Here is a 19,163-nt window from a genome sequence, read left to right on the forward strand (position 1 = left end):
GCAGGATTCCAATGGCAGGGAGGGGGGAATGTTCCCTAGGCTACTGTAGCTGTCCATGGGCAGAGGGGTTACTGACTGGCAGGCAGGGATTTGGGATTTGATTAATGGCACATGCCACGTGCTGCTTGCCTGCCGTCAAGTAGTGAGGATGGAGATAATGGGGCTGATGGCTGGCTGCAGAGCCTGAGAGAGGAAAGATTTTGAGTCATGAGTGTAGATAAGGAGATGGACAGACAGATGGGGATCCCTAGGTCCCCTGAGAAGATGCAGGGCAGAAAGGGGAGCATCTATTCCAAGGGACACTGCCCTGAGCCAAGAGAGGTGTTGATGCTGTTTGACAGCTCTGCAAGGATCCTGGCAGGACATTGGAGAGATGGCTACAGGGCAGGTCCAGGGTCTGTCTAGGCATGTAGTCACCAGTCACAGCCTCAGTATGAAAGACCTGATTCTTGGTCACGGGGGAAAGCTTGGGAGCTGATGAGCTGGCCGTGGTTGTACTGGTAAAAGCAGAGTTACCTCCTGGCTGACTGAAGCTAGGGCCTTCCTTGGGCCCCCACAGACCAGAGTATCTGGGGGCTGGTGCTGTCTCAGGGCCTTGCACTTCTGTTGCCATTCTCCCACATACCCATACTTGGCTCCCTCTTCCATCAGGGCCGTGATTTCCCCTTTGACGACTGTGGCCGGGCCTTCACCTGCCTCCCTGTGGAGGATCCCAGTGCACCAGCTGAAGCACTGGTCTGCAACCTGGACAGCCTTCTCTGGACCATGACCCACCAGGTCAGCATGAGGGGTAGGAGTTTCAACTTCCCCAAGGTCAGGGGGCCCTGGAGTGCACCCTCCTGAGGCCATGGGAGGAGGTCCCAGCAGGCACTGTTCCTGCTACACCCCTGACCAGGCTATGTTGCACACTGGGGCTCACTGTCCCACAACTGTAAGGCAGTAGGCACACTGCAGTCGGCTCCGTGTCATGCATGCCACCCTGAGGAGTGATGATGGGTGTCCTGAAAACTGAAGCGCAGTCAGGCAGGCAAAACTTTGGCATCCCCAGCGCTGATGTTAGGAAAGCCAAGCAGTAACTAATGTACAGGCTCTGATATCAGGACCCAGTTCCATTCTGCCTGTGCTACCCCACTGCAAGAGGGCCAGGAGCACCCTTTCCCTCAGGATACACAGAGAGGTCGACTGGAGCCCTGCTGAGGCAGGATGGGCATGGATTGCAGGGTGCTATGGCACTTGCTGGCTTCAACCCTGAGCTGTCCAGCTTGGACCCAAATATCAGTGGTCCTGTCCTCACCTGCCCCTTGTTGCGTGTCTCTTCCCTGTGCAGCTGTGTAAGGGCTCCCCACCTGGAGTGTGGGTCTGCAGTACAGACATGCTTCTTACTGTTCCCTCAGCACCAGGTAAGCAGTTGCCCTGTCCTGGGGGGTAGAATTAGCTGGCATGCAGGAGGCGGGGAGGCCCTACTGGAGTAGGGAGTGGGAAGCCTAGAATGTCTTCTGGTTCTGTGTTGGCCATGCAGCATATGGATTTGCTCCTGTGCAGGGGAAATCTGGTAGCCCTGGGGCTTGGGTGGGATGTGCCTGCTTCTTCTGGTGAACCCCACCAAGGCCCAACTTCAGTGCCCTTCCTGCTGCTTTCCATTCCCCCTCCTTTGGAGCCTGCAGTCTTGCAGCCTGATGAGTACTGCCAGTGCAGATGCGGCCCTGCCTGTGGGACACCAGGCCACTGTGGCAGCCAGTGGGACCACTATTGTTCCATCTCTCCCTCAACAGTTGTAGACCTTCAGAACAGTCAGTGCAATGGTATCTCCCTGACTTGAGTATCTGAAACCCATGTGATGCTCAGAGAAATATGAGGATCCCCTTGCACCAGGCTCTTGAGCAGGCAGAAAAACTTGGATGAGCACATGCCTGCCACTGATCCCAGTGGACCACATGCCTTGGCTCAGCACTTCATGCTCTGTTTGATATTCTTTGCCAGGCAGAGACACAAAGTCAGAGCTGGTGATGGGCCTGTGGAGGCTCAGAGCTGTCCCCCCACCAGGCTTCCCAAGCAGGGGATGCTTGGAGGGCTTTGAACCATGGCAGCAGGGAATGTACTGGGGCTGGCTGGGGACACTGGGGACTGGCACTGGAAGGGGGAGGGGTTGAACTAGCTCAGGGTGTGCTGTGTGCCTCTTCTAGGTGGTCTAGTCGGGGATTGGCTCCCATTACTGGTAGTTGCATTGGGGGTGGGGAGCTGCATCTGTAGGAGCCTATCAGCACCTCCCTGTTAGCCTGGTACAAGGGACATTAGGTCCTTCTCAGTGGATCCTCCCCTGACAAGGGATCCCACCCCCTTCCTAAAGGATCAGGACCAGTCCCTGACAGTTCTGAGGCCATGCACTGTTTCCCCCTCTCAGAGATCAACTGGGATGGATTCCAGGGGGCCAAAGTGATCTCCGTTCCAGGGACTGTCTTGTACGCCAGGAATCATGGAGTCTACCTCACCACACAGCAGGTTTGTGATTGGCTGAAGCTTCATAGGAGTGCTAAGCCCAGAGCATGGCTCAGGCCACAGTCTGGTCATTGAAGTTCACTTGGAGATCTCTTGCTAAGATTTGGAAATTGAGAGCATTTTTACACGTGCTCTGGGATGCGGCACTGGGCACTTTAATTAGCAAGCCACACTAGTTAAAAGTGCCTGCACAGCATGTGTATCAGTGTTCCCACACTGAAAAAATGATGGGTGCTTTGAACTAAAGTTCAACAAGTGTGTTTTATTTCAAAGTGCCCTGCTGCCACTTTTTCAGCATGGGGACATGTGGGGATGCTGATACACTCAGGCAGCTTTCCATGTCATGTGTAAATTTCCGTGCTCCAGCAGACTTTATCAGTCGAGTCTACTCGGGCATGCTGGATTTCCAGCGCATCGGAGCAGGCTACCTGTACATCTACAAGAGCCCTGAGGTGCCAGGAGTGTCAGGAACAAGAGAGGCCTAGGACAGAGTTCAAGGCTCAGTGGCGCCAACTTGATCCTCTCTTGGCTGCAACCTGTCCAGGAGGGTGTGCTGCTGCCCCTCTGGCCTTGCTGTCACAGGGGAGCTTTGCCTGGCCAACAATTCTGGCTTCTCTGCTGGTCACAGAGGATCAGCACAAACTGTAGTGGGGAGGAGTTCCCTCAGCTATGGAGTTACCTTGATCTCTGAGGCCTGTTGGAGCCTCTGCTCTCTGCTGAGCCTACTTGCAAGTTCAGTTTGTACCAAAGAGGATGCAAAACCTGTTGCACTTGGTCTAGTGCATCTTGTCCAAGGGTCTCTGTGTATGCCCCCCATGCTGTATTCTCTTTGGTAACAGGAAGCTCTACAGAGCAGCATCCCTTATCCTGCTCATAAGACTCCAGCATATCACACCCACCTTGTGCCCACCATTGGTTGACACGCAGCAGGTTGGGGCGGTTCAGGGCTTTCCCAGACAGTTTTCTGCCTGTGTAGTCTTGCCTTGTCCCTCCCCTGTCTGAGCCTTTCAAATCAAAGGCAGTCACTCACCTGCCTATGGTCTGCTGCTAGGTAACTACATAGCCAGCCCCCAACAACCTGGATCAGTGCACCTCTGCTAGCAGCCAGCCAGCTGGAATGGAGGCACAGAGCAAACCTTCCGGTGTCTGGAGAACTGTGTGATACGGCTCTTATACCAGGCCCAGGCAACCACACTGGACTAGCAAGATCTTCTTTCTGATGCCCTCATTCCATTTTTGGGGTGGTGCCTCTTTGAGGTATTCATGTGGTAGCAGGATGTGAGCAGCACTGCAGGAAGGTCAAGCCACAGCCTGGAATTGAGCCAGCAACCCCACTAGTGACTGAGGCAAGTGGGTCTGTTCTCCCCTGCAGGCAATTACGTAGTGGCCAGCTCCCCTCCACCAGCATAAGGATTCTGTTCTGGGCAGGACCTACTCCTGATCCAGCTGTGCACACTCAGCCCTCAGGCCTTTGAGAGTGTGGGGAACGCCAATCTCTGACAGGTCAGATGGAGAAGTGGGCATCTAAGGCAACCCTCTGAGGTGTAAGGACCCATTAGTTCTGCCCTAGCACCCCCCTGCACCATGCTTGACTTAATTTGAAACTGTGTAAACTCTCCAAAGGCTGGGGGTCCACTGCTGGAGCTAACCAGTGCCTTTCTTCCTGCAGGGGCTTGTGTGTGATATCATCTACAGAGGCTCAGAGGCCCAGATACAGCAGTGTGCCAGGCCTGATGGGAAAGTCCCACTGGTACGTTCATGATCTTTCATCCCCTAGTGCATTAGGTTTCTTTGGTGCGGTGGGGGTGAGGGGATCTCAGCTGGAAATGGGGCTGTTGGGAGCAAGGCCTGGCTAAGGAGGTCAGGTGACCTGGTATGTCTGGAGAGTGGGGAAGAAATCGTAGGCTGGATGTAGCAAAGGAAACTCCCATTTCACGCTTTGGGATTCTGGGCTTTGCTGGTTGTCTCCCCCCAGACTGGTTTGAACCGTGGGTTTTTTGCCTTCCTCTGCAGTGGGGGGTATGGTCCTCTTCGTGGGATTTCTTGAGCATTCTAATATTATAAAAGCCTACGTCTGTCTGTCTGTCTGTACCACTTTATTCGTGCTCTGATTGGCTGACGGAAACAACCAATCAGAGTGCTCCAAGCATGGGGAGCGCCGCAATGATGCCGAGCCAAGGCCAGCAGCGCTGGCCTCAGCTCCGCCACCCAGCTCACTGCAAGAGACAGCATGGGGCATTAGGTGGTGGCACTCCATCCAAGCCCCCATCCCCCATCATTCTTGACAGGGTCCCCTGTCAACCCCTGGGTCCCCTCTTAACCCTTGTCTACCTAAGCTGAGCTCTTTGGGGCAAGGTTTGTCTCTTGGCACCTGGCATGGAGCTAGTGTCAAGCTCATCCTTTTGACAGATCCAGCTTAGCTTTTCTTCATAGAATCACAGAGAAGTAGGGCTGGAAGGGACCTCCAGAGGTCTGGTCTGCACAGCATCAATGTTAAGGCCAGGAGCATTGGTGTGAAGCTTGCTACAGCCACACTCCCCTAATCCATGTGCAGCAAATCACAGAAGCTAGGCCATGTGTTTGCTGTAGAGCGACTGAGTGCACACCCCCAGCACTGCTCTCGGGTACTCTGTCTTGGCTGGGCTCATCAGCAGGTGCCCAGGGATGCTGTGAGGTGGCTGCATTGCCACGTCTCTTGCTCTGGGTGGGGGTAGGTGGGCAGGGTATGCTTCATTGCAGTGTTTCTGGACCTGGCATGGGGGCAGGGATGCCGGTCCCCAGCCACAGAGAGGGGAAGACACAGGCCTGACCTTACAAAGCAGGTCTGTGGCCAAGTCAGCACTAGAGCCCGGTCCAGGGCTTGATGCATGATCAGGTTTCCTGCGACGAGTCAGTGAGAAAGAGTAGGGTAATCGGGGATTCTGGTTTTCTTTGTTTAAAAATCACAAATTCTCTGATTTTTAAACCCTCCAAATCCTCATTTTTCCATGATTAAAATGAAATGTCACTATATATATAGTTATCAGTGGAACACAGTGTTTTATTGATGTGTTTACAATTTTAAAGCAATTTGGAAGACAACCAGTGCCTCAATCATTATAATAAAACTAGCAAATTGCCCGTCAAGAATGACCAGGTAGGGGGGGCAGAGGCAGAGCGCAGCATTTGGCCCTGTCCCCTTGTGGCTCCTGCTCAGATGGCCCAGCCTGACTGCAGCCCCACACTCTGCTGTGGGTACAGAAATCTTGGGGTGGCACATGCCTCCCCGCCATGTTGCTTGTGTGCCCTCCCTGTCTCCCTCCAACATGTGGCCTTTGCCCCTTCCCAGCCCCCTGCCTAATGCACAGCCTGTGCTCTCCACTGCTGCCTGGTTGCCATGTGCATGTGCCCACACACTTGCACGTGGCACCCCCTGCCTAATCACCCCCTTGCTCCTGGCAGCCTCTTGCAGGCTGGAACTTCGTCAGCTTGCAAGGGAACCTGCTGTTTCCCACATTTTTCTCCTGTAAGGGGGAAAATCCATGATTTTCTCCTTCAAAGGGGAAATTTGGATCCCTGGTAATAATAATCCCTGGTAATAATAATAATTAATAGTCTAAAGCTCTGCAAATGTTCTCTGTCCATACCTCACACAGTGCTTTACAGTGGAGGTCAGTATTTCCCATTTACATATGGGGAAACCAAAGCACATCCAGTGATTTGTCCAGGGTCACATGGCAAAATCAGGAATAAAACAGGTTTCCTGGACCCACTGTGCTGCTCTAGCCCCTAGGTAATACTGTCTTGCCAAGAGCAAGCCCACTGTGACAGGCAGAGAAAGCCTGGGCAGGTCCTGTTACTTTGGGAGCTAACAGATGGCCGGAGGGAGAGGCCAGGAGAATGCTTCTGTTCTAACCCCTCTTTGGATGAAAGCCACTGAGACCAGGAGGCTGGGTGTCGAGACTTCCATTCCCTGCTTCACTGCTGCCTCACGCTGGGGCCTTCAGTGAGTCTCTCCCAGTATGTGATTCTCCCTTTCTGGTCAATGGAGATGGTGGTGGCCCTCCACTCAAAGGTGACTGTGGTTGTTCAGAAGGAAACATCTATGGGGTGCTGCAAGAGGGAATTGAGATGGATAAAGGGTTGACCCCCCTCTGATCTTGACCTGTGGTAACAAGCTCGTGACTGATGAGACATCTGCAGAGAGACCCCCCACATTGAGTAGGCAGCGTCACAGTGCCTTCCTTTTGGCTGGGGAGGTTTCTACAGGGCTGATGCCCCCACTCACCTCCTCTTTGCTTGCAGGTAAGCGGTGTTGTCTTCTTTTCATCGGAGACTGCAGAGCAGCTCCTGGCCACCCACGTCATTCCCCCGCTCGACGCCTGCACCTACATGGGTCTAGATTCAGGGGCCCAGCCCATCCAGGTGATGCGTTCAGCCATGGGTTGGCCATGGTGGTGGGAGGGATCCCCTCGCTGTGCTGCATGGAGCCATAGCTGGAGAGGGGTTGCGTCACCTCTTTGCTGCTGAGGAGAGGGCAAAACTGCCTGAGGGCTGTGCCTGGGCATTGAGCCAGTTTCAGAGCAGGAGTGGGATTCCTTGGTATGAGGATGGTGGGAGAGCATAGAAACCTGACCATAAAGGGTTAATGTGCCTACTTGGGCATAAGGTGCCCAGAAATGGGATGAGCCCTTGCTGAACTCACCCTCATCAGGTCCCATGGGACAGACTTCTCTGCACTTCTAGCAGGGAAGGTGAATGCCCCTGTCCTGGATTCAGGCCTGCTACCAAAGAGACCCAGGTCTGACTCCAGTGATCAGGAGTTCTGGAAAGACTGTCCTCAGTCCTGGGGTAGGGCCAGTGTCCCTTGTATTGCCTCACCCTGAGCTTTTGGAGAGCACCCGCCATGGCAGCATGGTGGACTATTGGCATGTGCTGAAACATTCTTATTGTCTGCCCCTCCTCAGCTGTCCCTGTTCTTTGACATTATGCTGTGTATGGCTGAGGGCATGACCGAGGAGGACTTTGTGAATGGCAGGGCCCATGGAGCAGGCGGCAGCCATACAAAGGGGGCAGTGGGCATGAAGAGTGCCCGATCTGTGCTGTGGAAGGCACTTCATGCCTTCCCTCTCAGCATGGGTAAGTATGACCCCCTGCCCCGGGGCCTCCCAGTCCTTCCTTATACCACTCCAGCCCACTCCAAGACAATTTGCTGTGGTCTCTTGGTCTCTGAGCAGCGAAGATGCTTTCACAGTTGCCCCTTGGCTAGTGTCTGTGAGCAGCAGGTGACAGCCACTTCCAGTCACCTCTGACTTCCCAGCTGCCACTTCCTCCTCAGCTGCTCACTTGGGCTGTGAGCTTGGCCAGCTGAGATTGTAAGCTTTGACAAGTCTGACCCACGCCTGGGTGGGATACCTCCAAAGGCAACACTGTAGTGCTGCAGAGTGGGGGGAAGATGGCCACTATTATTGCTGTTACATATGTAACAGTTCCACCAGGAGTCCAAAATGCTCTTCTGACTGTGGGGCGATGGCTTCTAGGGTTTCTTTCTAATCTATAAAGAGCTGTAGGCACTGTTCACCCCTGGAGTCTGGGGATGCTGCTGGGAGAGATAGCAAGACCTCCTTCTCCCACAGCTTGGCTTGCTACCTCCTTCTCCCACAGGAAGTAGCAAGACCTCCTTCTCCCCCCAGGGAGGTTTGTGGCTTGTGCACTCATGATGCTGCTCCCTCCTGTTTCCCTGCAGCCTGCATCCCAGATGGCTCCTACGACTACATGACCATGGCTGCCAGTGACCACATCCACAACCTGACACTATGCACTGGCTCCATCAGCCACCTCCCCTTCTGTAGAGTGGCGCACTCCCATGTGGCAGTACGTACCTCCCTTTCCAGCCCCTCTGCTATCCCTCTCTCTTCCTTTCCTTCTCTCCAACCCTGGCCTCACCCACATAGAGGAGTCTCCGAGAACTCTCACTGGTTCAGGTGCCTGGTGGCAGCTCTGGCCCACACTGGCATTTGTGCCACACCACATGACACTGTTCAGAGCAGGCCTAGACAGCACAGCAGGGATGATGCCAGCCCCTTCCCTGTGGTACTGCCCCACTCCTTGCAGGCAGTGCAGTGTAGTCTGTTAGGCAGAGCATAGAACTGCGAGTTGAGAGCCCTGAGTCTTGTTCCCAAATCTGCCATTGGCCTGCTGTGTGGCCTTGGCCAAGTCACTTCTCATGAGCCCTCAGCTTCCCCTCCTGTCAGGCACCAGTCTCATTTAGTGTAAGGTGTTTGGGGCAGGGACTATGTTTTATACGTATGCTTAGCACCTAGCACAGTGGGGTCCTGGTCTCCCAGTGGGGTAATACAGTGCCACCCTCTAGGGATAACTGCTTGGGTACTCAGCACAGACATACTCCTTCACATTCACTCTCCTCCTCCCTCGTCTCTCCTCTCTCTCTCTTCCCCCTCCCTCTCCCTTCCTTGACAGGTTTATTTCCACTTGTTCCCTGCAGCAGCCCCAGCTCCTGGAGGATGGTTCTTCCATCACCAACAGCCTGCTGGAAGGAGCTGTGCAGCTGGGGCCTTGGAGCGTGATCCAACACTGTCACCTGCAGGTACACTGCTCCCCCCTTCCCTAGGTCTCACAGGAACTTTCCTGTATGGGTGTCTCCTCCCCCTGCAGCTTTTAAGAGCAACGCAGAGATGTAAGATCTCTGTGCTGCCAGAGCAGCCCCAGTTTGACAGAATGTGAGGCTGGAGCTGACTTAGAGTGGCAAGATCACAAAACCTGGAACTTGAGGCCCCTGGCTGACTGCTGGGCCCCAAAAGAAGCCTCTTGTCCCTGCTGGTCAGGAACTCTCAGCCTGCAGGATCCTTCTTGCTTCTCCCTTGCCACTTTATAGGCTCGGTCCAGGACTGTTCCCTGTTCCCCTCCCCAGGACATTTGGGCCTTCAGCCACTTCCCTTGCGAGGCTCTTCCACAGCCTTGTGCATTGCAGTGGTGGCCCATTTTCTTCCTAGATTTCACCCTGGTCCTCCTATCTTTGGTGCAAACACCTGGTGAGTCACTCCCACTGCCTGGCATTTACACTGCCACACACTCTTTTTTGTAATTCTGCCCCTCTAAGTCAACAGAAGGGGCCCTTCATCATATCAGCTCTGCTTCCTACCCCCTGGAATTTAGAGAGCCATTCTCAATTCTGGATGATAGTGGTGCCCAAAGGCCCCTGGAGCCTAGTTATAAACATCTATGATGAAGAAGAGACCCTGTGAGTCTGGTGGTGGCTAGGTGGGCCCTAGTGCTACCTCTTATTTCTGGAGCACTCCAGGAGGAGGAGGCTAGAAGACTGATTTTTTATTTTTTTTTTTCCCCCACCTTCCCAGGGACCCTTGAAGATTGGATCAGGCTGCCTCCTCACTGGGCTGGACATGGCCTCCTCGCTTGCTCTCCAGAGCTGTCAGTTGCAAAACATTGTCATTCAGGGGCACTGCATCAGGCTTCAGGACATGCCCTGCAAAATGTTCACACTGACTGGGCACCATGATGACTGGCAGGTACTTTGGGTACCAAGAATGAGCCATTCATTAGACATCAGGAAGGCCTTCGATGTGGTATCCCACCCCATACTGGTGAACAAGTTAAGAGGCTGTGACTTGGATGACTACACAGTCCAGTGGGTGGCGAATTGGCTGGAGGGTCGCACCCAGAGAGCCATGGTGCATGGGTCGGTTTCGACCTAGAAGGGTGTGGGCAGTGGGGTCCCGCAGGGCTCGGTCCTTGGACCAATACTCTTTAATGTCTTCATCAGTGACTTGGACGAGGGAGTGAAATGTACTCTGTCCAAGTTTGCAGATGACACAAAGCTATGGGGAGATTTGGACATGCCGGAGGGCAGGGAACAGCTGCAAGCAGACCTGGACAGGTTGGACAAGTGGGCAGAAAACAACAGAATGCAGATCAACAAGGAGAAATGCAAAGTGCTGCACCTAGGGAGGAAAAATGTCCAGCACACCTACAGCCTAGGGAATGACCTGCTGGGTAGCACAGAAGTGGAAAGGGATCTTGGAGTCCTAGTGGACTCCAAGATGAACATGAGTCGGCAGTGTGACAAAGCCATCAAAAAAGCCAATGGCACTTTATCGTGCATCAGCAGATGCATGATGAATAGGTCCAAGGAGGTGATACTTCCCCTCTATCGGGCGCTGGTCAGACCGCGGTTGGAGTACTGTGTGCAATTCTGGGCACCGCAATTCAAGAGGGATGCGGATAACCTGGAGAGAGTCCAGACTCTTGTATGGTTAAGGGCCTGCAGACCAAGCCCTACGAGGAGAGACTAGAGAAACTGGACCTTTTCAGCCTCCGCAAGAGAAGGTTGAGAGGCGACCTTGTGGCTGCCTATAAGTTCATCACGGGGGCACAGAAGAGAATTGGTGAGTATTTATTCACCAAGGCGCCCCTGGGGGTTACAAGAAATAATGGCCACAAGCTAGCAGAGAGCAGATTTAGATTGGACATTAGGAAGAACTTCTTCACAGTTCGAGTGGCCAAGGTCTGGAACGGGCTCCCAAGGGAGGTGGTGCTCTCCCCTACCCTGGGGGTCTTCAAGAGGAGGTTAGATGAGTATCTAGCTGGGGTCATCTAGACCCAGCACTCTTTCCTGCTTATGCAGGGGGTCGGACTCGATGATCTATTGAGGTCCCTTCCGACTCTAACATCTATGAATCTATGAAAATTCTGTTAGAGAAGCATAAGAATAGGCACTAAGAGTTAGGTGACCTCCTTGACTATAATCAAACCTGTAGGTTCCTTGTTGTCATACTGATTTTCTTAGACATGTGGCTCTGAGCTGTGCTCTGGACTGGGAAGCATCAGTGGGCTGGTGATGGTGCCCCATTGAGGACCATTCCCCTAGGCTGGCATTGGGTTCTTGAGGGTACTCTGTCAGGGCTCAGGTATGTGAAGTTGCACCTCAGGGCTTCATGGCATTTTGATAACCTCTGCAGACCAGGGCCTGAGACCAAAACAGTTGTGACCTGTGTGAAAGCAGTGGTACACAGCTGTTTGGAGGCATGAGACAACAGCCTCCATGGGGACAGTTTGAGAAAACCTGGCAGTGCTCAGCTAAGGCTGCATCCTTCTGGCCTGACACAAGGGAGAAGAGAGTAAAGAAGCCTGGAAATGGACAGCAGCAGTGAGTGCCTTGACTCATTGGAATGGGCTCTCCTCACAAGGTGGCTCAAAGCACCCTGAATGCCAGCCGCAGCTGGTGCTTGCATCAGGACTGGGACTTCCCTTCACCAGGCTGCTGTCCTTCCCCACGCCCCCTTACAGCCAGTGTGAGGTTCATAAACTGCACCTGCCCTGAGGAATGGACAAATATCAGCCTGCAAGGTCCTGATGTCTAATGGGAAGTGTCTACAGACCCCTACACTGATCTTGCTGCTGTCTTTTCCCCTCAGAGCCCTGCTGGGGATGGAGGCACCTACCTGAATGTACCCTGGGCTGAATTCTTCCACAGGACAGGGATACGGTAAGTGCTAGGGGGTGTCCAGCCACAGCAGGAGTCACAACCTATGGAGGCCTGGGCCTGCAGTGGACTATCTCTTCCCTTGCTGCCATGGTCTTGGGCTTCAGGCCACATAGCCAGTTGGGAGGACAAGAGAGCTCTGGCAGCTGCCAAGGAGATTGGGGAGCAGAGGTCAGGAGGTCCTTGAATTCAGCTCCAGTCTGTTCACCTGGTCATGGGGAGATGAACCCCCCTCTCAGCCTTGTGAACCCACCAGCTCCCAGGGCAGATGAGAGGAGGCATGTGCAGAGGTTAGGGGAGCATGACCCTGGCACCCAGCCCTTCTGGCATTCCTGTTTACAACTGTGTCGCTCCCTCTTTTACTGGGCTCTTGCTTTGGCAGGGAGGGGGATATTTGGGGCCCAGACACCCCACAGGGAAGCCGCTGCCTGCTGAATGCCCGCCTGTTCCCTGTGCTGCATGCCTGTGAGCCCCTGAGGGCCTGGGATGTGCTTTGGTTCCTGGGCTTCCAGACAAGAGGACAGCTCCAGCGGTGGCGAGCCTCATGGCGGATGTCCTGGGAGGAGTTGCTGACCTGCCTTGACCAGGCAGCAGAACTGGAGTCCCGCCGTGCACTCTTCTTCCTGCAGGCCAAATACAAGCTCCGGAGTGTGCTGCTGGAGCACCAGGACTGCAGCCTCCTCCCACTTATCCGTAGTGCTGTCCATGAGGGCTACCAAGAGGCCATGCTGAGTACGCTGGACCAGGGTGAGAGCCAGCTGGGGCAGCTGCCTCTGTGTCCTGCAGCAGAACTGGCCCCATTGGTGTCATGCTTTCCCCACATGTGCTTCTCCATGGCATCATATCATGATGCCAGGCCTTGGCTGTGTGAGGCCCTGTTGTGATTTACCAGCATGGGTGGAGGCAGGGTAGACCCATGAGCCCAGAGGCAGAAATAGATGGGGGAGACTGCACCATGGGGATAGAGAGAATAAGACATGTGGCCTGTCAGATAAGGAGGTCTGTGTCTCTCACTTCCAAAGGACACAGCAACAGCCCAACCTCAACTCCTATTGCAGTAGATGTCAGACTTGCAGCATGCTAAGAGAGTAGCCATGAGCTGGTAGTGCAAAGAAGCAGCACCAAGCAGCTCCCTCCTGCTCTTAGAACTGCTGGGCCATTGCTGCCAGGAGCACCTCAGAGTCATTCCCTTGGTCTGTGGAGGTGGGCACAGCACTGGCATTGGCAGCGCCATTTTCTTTATGCTGTTCCCCACTGTATGAGGTGTATTCAGAATGATATGGAGAATATGCTCTATGGCTCATTCTGCCTTCAGCTCTTCCAAGTTGGGTTCATTATGATGAGCCATATGAAGTGGGCATCTGGGCACTGAGACTCAGCAAGCTTGTTTCAGGGCACCCCATAGCACAAACTCCTCTTGGGAACACTTGGGCTTGTTCAGGCTGGAGGAGTTTTGCAAGCAGAATATGAGGTGGCCTCCATGTGGGAGAAGGAAAGATTAATTCCTTCTGGGCCAGTGACCCTTCGAGGCATTCAGCCTGCTGGTCCATGACTGGCTGGTGCTTGCTATTTACCCATGACTTCTCTACTTCACAGTTGCATCCACTGCCAGTGACGCTGGAGTGGCAGCCCGGGCCCTTGCCTGCATTGCTGATGTCCTGGGCTGCATGGCTAAAGGAGAAGGGGGCTTACGGAGTGGTCCAGCTGCCAACAGGGAGTGGCTGCCAGCCTTCCGGCACTTGGAGACTGGGGACATTGCTGGGGGAGTGAAGGCGCTTGCCAAGGAGAGGAACAAGTGGCTGGGCAGGTATGGCTAGGTAGGCTGGACTGACAAGCCCGTGGCTTCTAGGAGCTAGTGAGAGGGAGACTGGAGATGGCCTTTGGTCTCCTCAGTGTCTGCCTGAGGTAGGATGGAGTTGCTGAGGTCCTCAGGGCTGGCTGTAGGCACTGGCAGCACAAACAACCACTCCTTGCAGCTGATGGACAGGCCTCACACCCCACTGGGAACCAGTGACTCCTAACCTAAGGCACAGCTGTGTGATCTGCTTAGCCCAGCTTCCCCTCTCTGTGGGGCCCCTCCACTGCAGTGAGTGAAACTCCAGCCTCCCCTCCCCCATCTGCACAATACCTAGATTGTGGGCCCTAGCCCAGTGGCTGGGAGCTGGCTAAGTGTGGAAAGTAACCATGGCAACATGTGCCAGAGGCCTGTGTTGGCACCTGGTTGCCTTCCTGCAGCCAGCTCAGTGTGCTTTCAGACAATGGCTGGCCCCCTCACTGACTGCCACTGGCATGGCTGGACCTTCCCTCCCCAAGCTTTCACCTGTGCCCCCACACGGTGCACTGGCCCTTGGCCCTTTAAAATCCATGGGGCTGGGAACAACCCTGTGGACAGTAGAGGAATTAGCTCCCATGTCCACTGATGCTAACAGCCAGGCACCTTCGTGCCCCAGAGCCCATGCCCTGGGAAGGTAGCTGTGGGTTTGCTCCCTGCCTACTGGCCACCAATATCCATCTCCACTTGTCACTGTAGGCCAGCTCTGCTGGTGAGAGCTGCCCGGCACTACGAGAGTGCTGAGCAAATCCTGATCCGCCAGGCTGTCATGTCATCCTGCCAGTTTGTCAGTGTTGGCCAGGCAGAGCTCCTTCCAATCGGCCACTGGGTGCTGGTGGAGTGTCCTGCTCGGATAGACCTCTCTGGTGAGCAACTCTGTGCACAGCAGCTTCAAGAGGCTTTCTACAGTCCTGGTTTCAAAGGGGTTTTCTTCCTGTCCTTAGCACTGGGCGTGACCCTGGTCTCTTCTCCCTACCCAGCCTGGGTGGGGCACAAGCCATCTTTTCTCCAAGGGACAATATAATGGCCCTCCTTTTACCCCAGCTCAGGAAAGCCTGAATGCTGGAGTTGTCCAAGACCATAGATATGGCTTGTAAAAGGTGCAGGAGAAAGTGCACCAGGCCCCAGTGCAAGAGACACCACTGACTGAAGAGGCCTGTTCCTCTTCAATAGCAAGCAGCAGCCACCACACTGATATTCATTTAAGCACCAGCAGTGTGCTTGTCCCCTCTACAGGAGCTGTGATAGTTTGGGAACAGGTGGAGGAGTATGAGGAAAGGGGCAGCTGTCCTGGGTTCAGGGGGATGTTGATGGAGAAGGGGTTTGTGGGTGGGAGCTTGTGGCACTGCCTTCTGGAAGGACTTGAATGAAGAGAGGGTGGGGCCTGGCATATTGGGATCCATAGGCCCATGACTATGTGGAGCAGCACCAGAGAAAGAGGGGAGGGCACCATGGAGACTAGGAGGGGCATGGTAGGAGGGGAGGCCTGCAAGCAGGTAGAGGGCTCTGGCTTGAGTACATTTACCTGCTGCTTCCTTTGCAGGAGGCTGGAGTGACACTCCTCCAATCACATATGAGCATGGGGGAGCCGTGGTGGACGTTGCCATCCTGGTGGATGGGTGCAGGCCCATTGGTGCCCAGGCCCGGCGTATCACAGAGCCAGAACTGCGGCTGGTCAGTACCAGTGGGACACTGGAGGGTGAGGTGCTGCTAGAGCTTGTGTGCCAGGACCTGGAAGACCTGCAGGATTACTGCCAACCTCATGCACCAGGTAGGACCCCAACTATCTGGTCTGAAGCAGCAGTGGGTGCAGAGCCACATCCCAAGAGACCAGAGATGGGGTTTTCATGCAGTACCCCAGGGATGGCAGAGCACATGTGAGCTGAAGACTTGCATTCTTCAAGGTTGCTTATGAGTTGGATCCCAGAGGCACTGAGCAGGGAGCCACATGTTACCCCTTGGGTTGGGAACTGGTGTTTCATGGACAGTAGCACCAAGTGTTTGGCTCCCCTGATCCAGGGCATGCTCTGCCTAGCTTTGCACAACTGTGGAGTCTCTTCAAACACCCGCCTATTTGTTGGGGGATATAGCCTGGTCCAACAGACTGTGCTGTCTGACATGGCACCTCGGTCTGGCCACAGACATGACTACATGCTCTTTATTCACTGGCTTCTGCTGTCCACATGGGTTGTTTGCTGGGAGTGAAGGGCAATTTTTGTCTGCATTGGCGTCCTCTGGGGGATTTTTCCTTTTGTTTCTAGGGGCTTTGCTGAAGGCAGCTTTCATATGCACCCAGATTGTGACCTTCCCTTCCCAGAAGCCCTTGCAGGTGCAGCTGCTGGAGAACTTTGGAGGAGGGTTTGAACTCCACACCTGGTCCCTTCTGCCACATGGGTCAGGCCTGGGTATGTCTCTGTTCTGTCTCTCTGGACTGCACAGCATAGTCTGAGCTGGGAGGTGGGGTTAACCCCAACCATGACTCTGTGGGGACTTTGCTTTAGTACCCTATGCTGGCTAAGGGCAAGAGCCTCGGCCCATTGGAGTCTTGCTTTGAGCCCAGTCTGGGGCTAGTTTGCCAGGGGCCTGGCTATTCACTCTGAGCACAGAATGAGGAGCTCAGGGCTGTGGTTACTTCTTGAGCTCATGTTCACCAAGCAAAGGCTCCCTAGGATGGGGCTTCTTGGTAGTGCTCACTTGAAGTCATTGCTTCAGGGATAAGAAACTCAGTCTCCCTCTGAGCTTTAGGGGACACCCTAATCTCAACAACAGCCCTCGTGACCAAGCTAGAAGGCTCACTAGTAAGCTTTGTGGGACAGCCTATCCAGTAGTCCCCAGCCAGCTGAGGGACACAACTTCAGTGCAAAGTATTAAGGAGAGAAAGAGATGCCTAGAATAGAGCTGCTTTGTCCTCTTACTTCTCCGATTCCCCTCCCCATAAGGCCCAGTGAGGGTGCCTGCATTGCCTGGCTTCTGCTTATTTGTAGAGCAGTTGTTGGGAGCAGAGTTGGGTACCCATCCCTATGTACTCTCTTCCTTACTCCTCTGCTCTTGCCTTTGGCTCCCCCAGGCACAAGCAGCATCCTGGCTGGTGCAGTGATGGCATCTCTGTACCAAGCAGCTGGGAAGTCCACCAGCACAGAGTCCCTCATCCATGCTGTGCTGCACCTGGAGCAGGTGCTCACCACAGGTAAAGACTGGGAGGAGAGTTGGGGAGAGGGGCAAAGGAGGCCCCTGGGCTTAGTTAGAATAATAGAAGATTAGGGTTGGAAGGGGCCTCAGCAGGTCATGTAGTCTAGACTCCTGCTCAAAGCAGGACCATCCCCAACTATCACCCAGCCAAGACTTTGTCTAGTCAGGTCTTAAAAACCTTGAAAGATGGGAGACTCTAAAAACCTCTGTGGATAACCTGTTCCTGTGCTTTACTATCCCCCTCATGAGAGAGGTTTTTCCTAATATCTAACCTAAACTTCCCTTGCTACAACTTGAGACCATTGCTCCTTGGTCTGTCATCACTGAGAACAGTTTAGCTCTATCTTCTTTGGAACCACCCTTCAGGCTGCTATTAAATCTCCTCTCAGTCTTCTCTTCCCCAAACTAAATAAGCCCTGTTCCTTCAGCCTCTCCTCAGAAGTCATGTGCCCCAAACCATGCAAGGGCTGGCAGAAAGCACTGGTAACTGGCTTTTCCTGGTCCCACTGCCAGCTCTTTTCCCAGCCTCAGCACAGACTGACTCATTGCCCCTTACATTAGGAGCTCTGACTAGGAGAGTGAGAGAGAGTGATCATGGAGCTCAGCTACCCCCCACCCCTCTCCCCAGCAACCAAACCACTGCCATCCTGGGCTGTGAGTGGGACTGCAACTGGGAAGGGGCCTTTTCCTGTGGTCAAGGCCCAGTGCTGTTTGAAGGGCCTTGTTGCCTGCAGGAGGGGGCTGGCAGGACCAGGTGGGCGGGCTTGTGCCAGGCATCAAGATTGGGCGGTCGAAGGCCCGGCTGCCCCTGAAGGTGGAGGTGGAGCAGATCCCCATGCCGGACAGATTCATCCAGACACTGAACCAGCACCTGCTTCTAGTGTACACAGGAAAAACTCGGCTGGCCCGCAACCTGCTCCAGGTAAAGTATATGACCCTTCCACTGCTCCTCATGGACTCTGGCCAGCTCTCCCCAAGTAGGGCTGTGACAGTCTTGGTGAAGAGAACAGACGCCCTGGGGCCTTTTGGTCATTTCCTGCTATAAACCTCATCGCACTTTGCCAGGAAGGGGCTGTAGGGGTCAGTGAAGGGAAACATCCTGCCCAGTGTTGCAGCCTAGAAGCCCGTTTCCTGCCCCTGCTCTTTTCACCAAGCCACAGTTGTTGCCACTGTCGCGCATCACAACACCAAGGTGACATGGTGAAAAGTCAGGTGCCTCCCTTGCTTGGCTCTGCCCCTGCTGCAGAAAGATTCCCCTTAGCAGCAAAACCCACACAGCTCTCCCTGAGTATCAGCTTTTGACTATTATCTAGAGGCCCAACCATCAAGCCATGCCCTGTCAAAGGAGATGTCATGCACACCTGGCTTAGATGGGAAGGCAATGTGCAGTTATTCCTTGCCATTTTAATCATTGTGGTGCTGCAGTAACATTGCTTAACCTTGCTCCCAAGAGCCAGTCTCTGTTAGCTCCTCCTTCTGCTATGACAGCTAGGCTTGCTTCAAAATGATTTCACTGTCCCTGACTACAGGCCATGCTGGAAATTGTTCCTCCAATAACACTTCAAGGCCCTTGTCAGGATGGGAGCTGGCCACTGGGCACAAATGCTGCCCCACCCAGCCTACAAAGTTGCTTTCCTCCCACAGCTTTCCACTGTCTTCATAGAATCATAGAAGCAGGGTCAGAAGGGACCTTGTAGATTTTCAAGTCTGACCCCCTGCCTGGGCAGGAGGGAAACTGGAAGTCTTCCCTCCCTTTCATTTTAAAAACTGTTCCAGGCTGCCAGCTGCTAGTCAGATGTAGGACTAGTGGCCAGTGATGAGAGAGCACAGAGGATTCAAAGGAGCTGAGCACAGCCTGGGCCCCTATATCTTAACCTGGATGGGGGACCCTCCAGGGATCCTATTGCTTTGCATGAGCCCAGAGGTTCACACAGAGCAGGGGGGGATCGCTTCTCGGCCTCTTGAAGACTCAGATCAAGTGTGTATTAACATCTGCAGGCAAAGCTTTGCCCTGGAGCTCGCTAGAGAGCTCAGAATTTGCCTGTGGGAGAGAGTTATAGCCTATAGGGCAGCTGAAATAACTGAGCTGCTTCAGTTCTTAACAGGCAAGGCCTGAAAGTGGGGCTCTGTCTTCTCTGGCAGGTGTCA

General features: G+C 54.1%; 1 protein-coding gene across 6 annotated transcripts in view; it reads left to right on the top strand.

The window, feature by feature from the left end:
• The window catches only part of FCSK (fucose kinase), a 42,114-nt gene that overhangs the window by 16,492 nt on the left and 6,459 nt on the right, over positions 1-19,163 (top strand). For 5 of the 6 annotated variants that reach the window (XM_014609156.3, XM_019489006.2, XM_014609158.3 and 2 more), the window contains 17 exons: positions 652-777; positions 1,328-1,400; positions 2,402-2,499; positions 4,166-4,246; positions 6,781-6,900; positions 7,443-7,614; positions 8,222-8,349; positions 8,981-9,082; positions 9,852-10,022; positions 11,928-11,998; positions 12,378-12,742; positions 13,592-13,802; positions 14,526-14,692; positions 15,370-15,597; positions 16,088-16,231; positions 16,894-17,013; positions 17,750-17,937. In XM_014609156.3, coding sequence (XP_014464642.2) covers positions 652-777; positions 1,328-1,400; positions 2,402-2,499; positions 4,166-4,246; positions 6,781-6,900; positions 7,443-7,614; positions 8,222-8,349; positions 8,981-9,082; positions 9,852-10,022; positions 11,928-11,998; positions 12,378-12,742; positions 13,592-13,802; positions 14,526-14,692; positions 15,370-15,597; positions 16,088-16,231; positions 16,894-17,013; positions 17,750-17,937 — 2,565 coding nt within the window. The remainder of the gene's footprint in view (positions 1-651; positions 778-1,327; positions 1,401-2,401; positions 2,500-4,165; positions 4,247-6,780; positions 6,901-7,442; positions 7,615-8,221; positions 8,350-8,980; positions 9,083-9,851; positions 10,023-11,927; positions 11,999-12,377; positions 12,743-13,591; positions 13,803-14,525; positions 14,693-15,369; positions 15,598-16,087; positions 16,232-16,893; positions 17,014-17,749; positions 17,938-19,163) is intronic. The other variant, XM_059713650.1, reaches the window with a different exon arrangement.

This window comes from Alligator mississippiensis, chromosome 10 (assembly GCF_030867095.1).
Source record: "Alligator mississippiensis isolate rAllMis1 chromosome 10, rAllMis1, whole genome shotgun sequence".
Taxonomy (NCBI): Eukaryota; Metazoa; Chordata; order Crocodylia; family Alligatoridae; genus Alligator; species Alligator mississippiensis.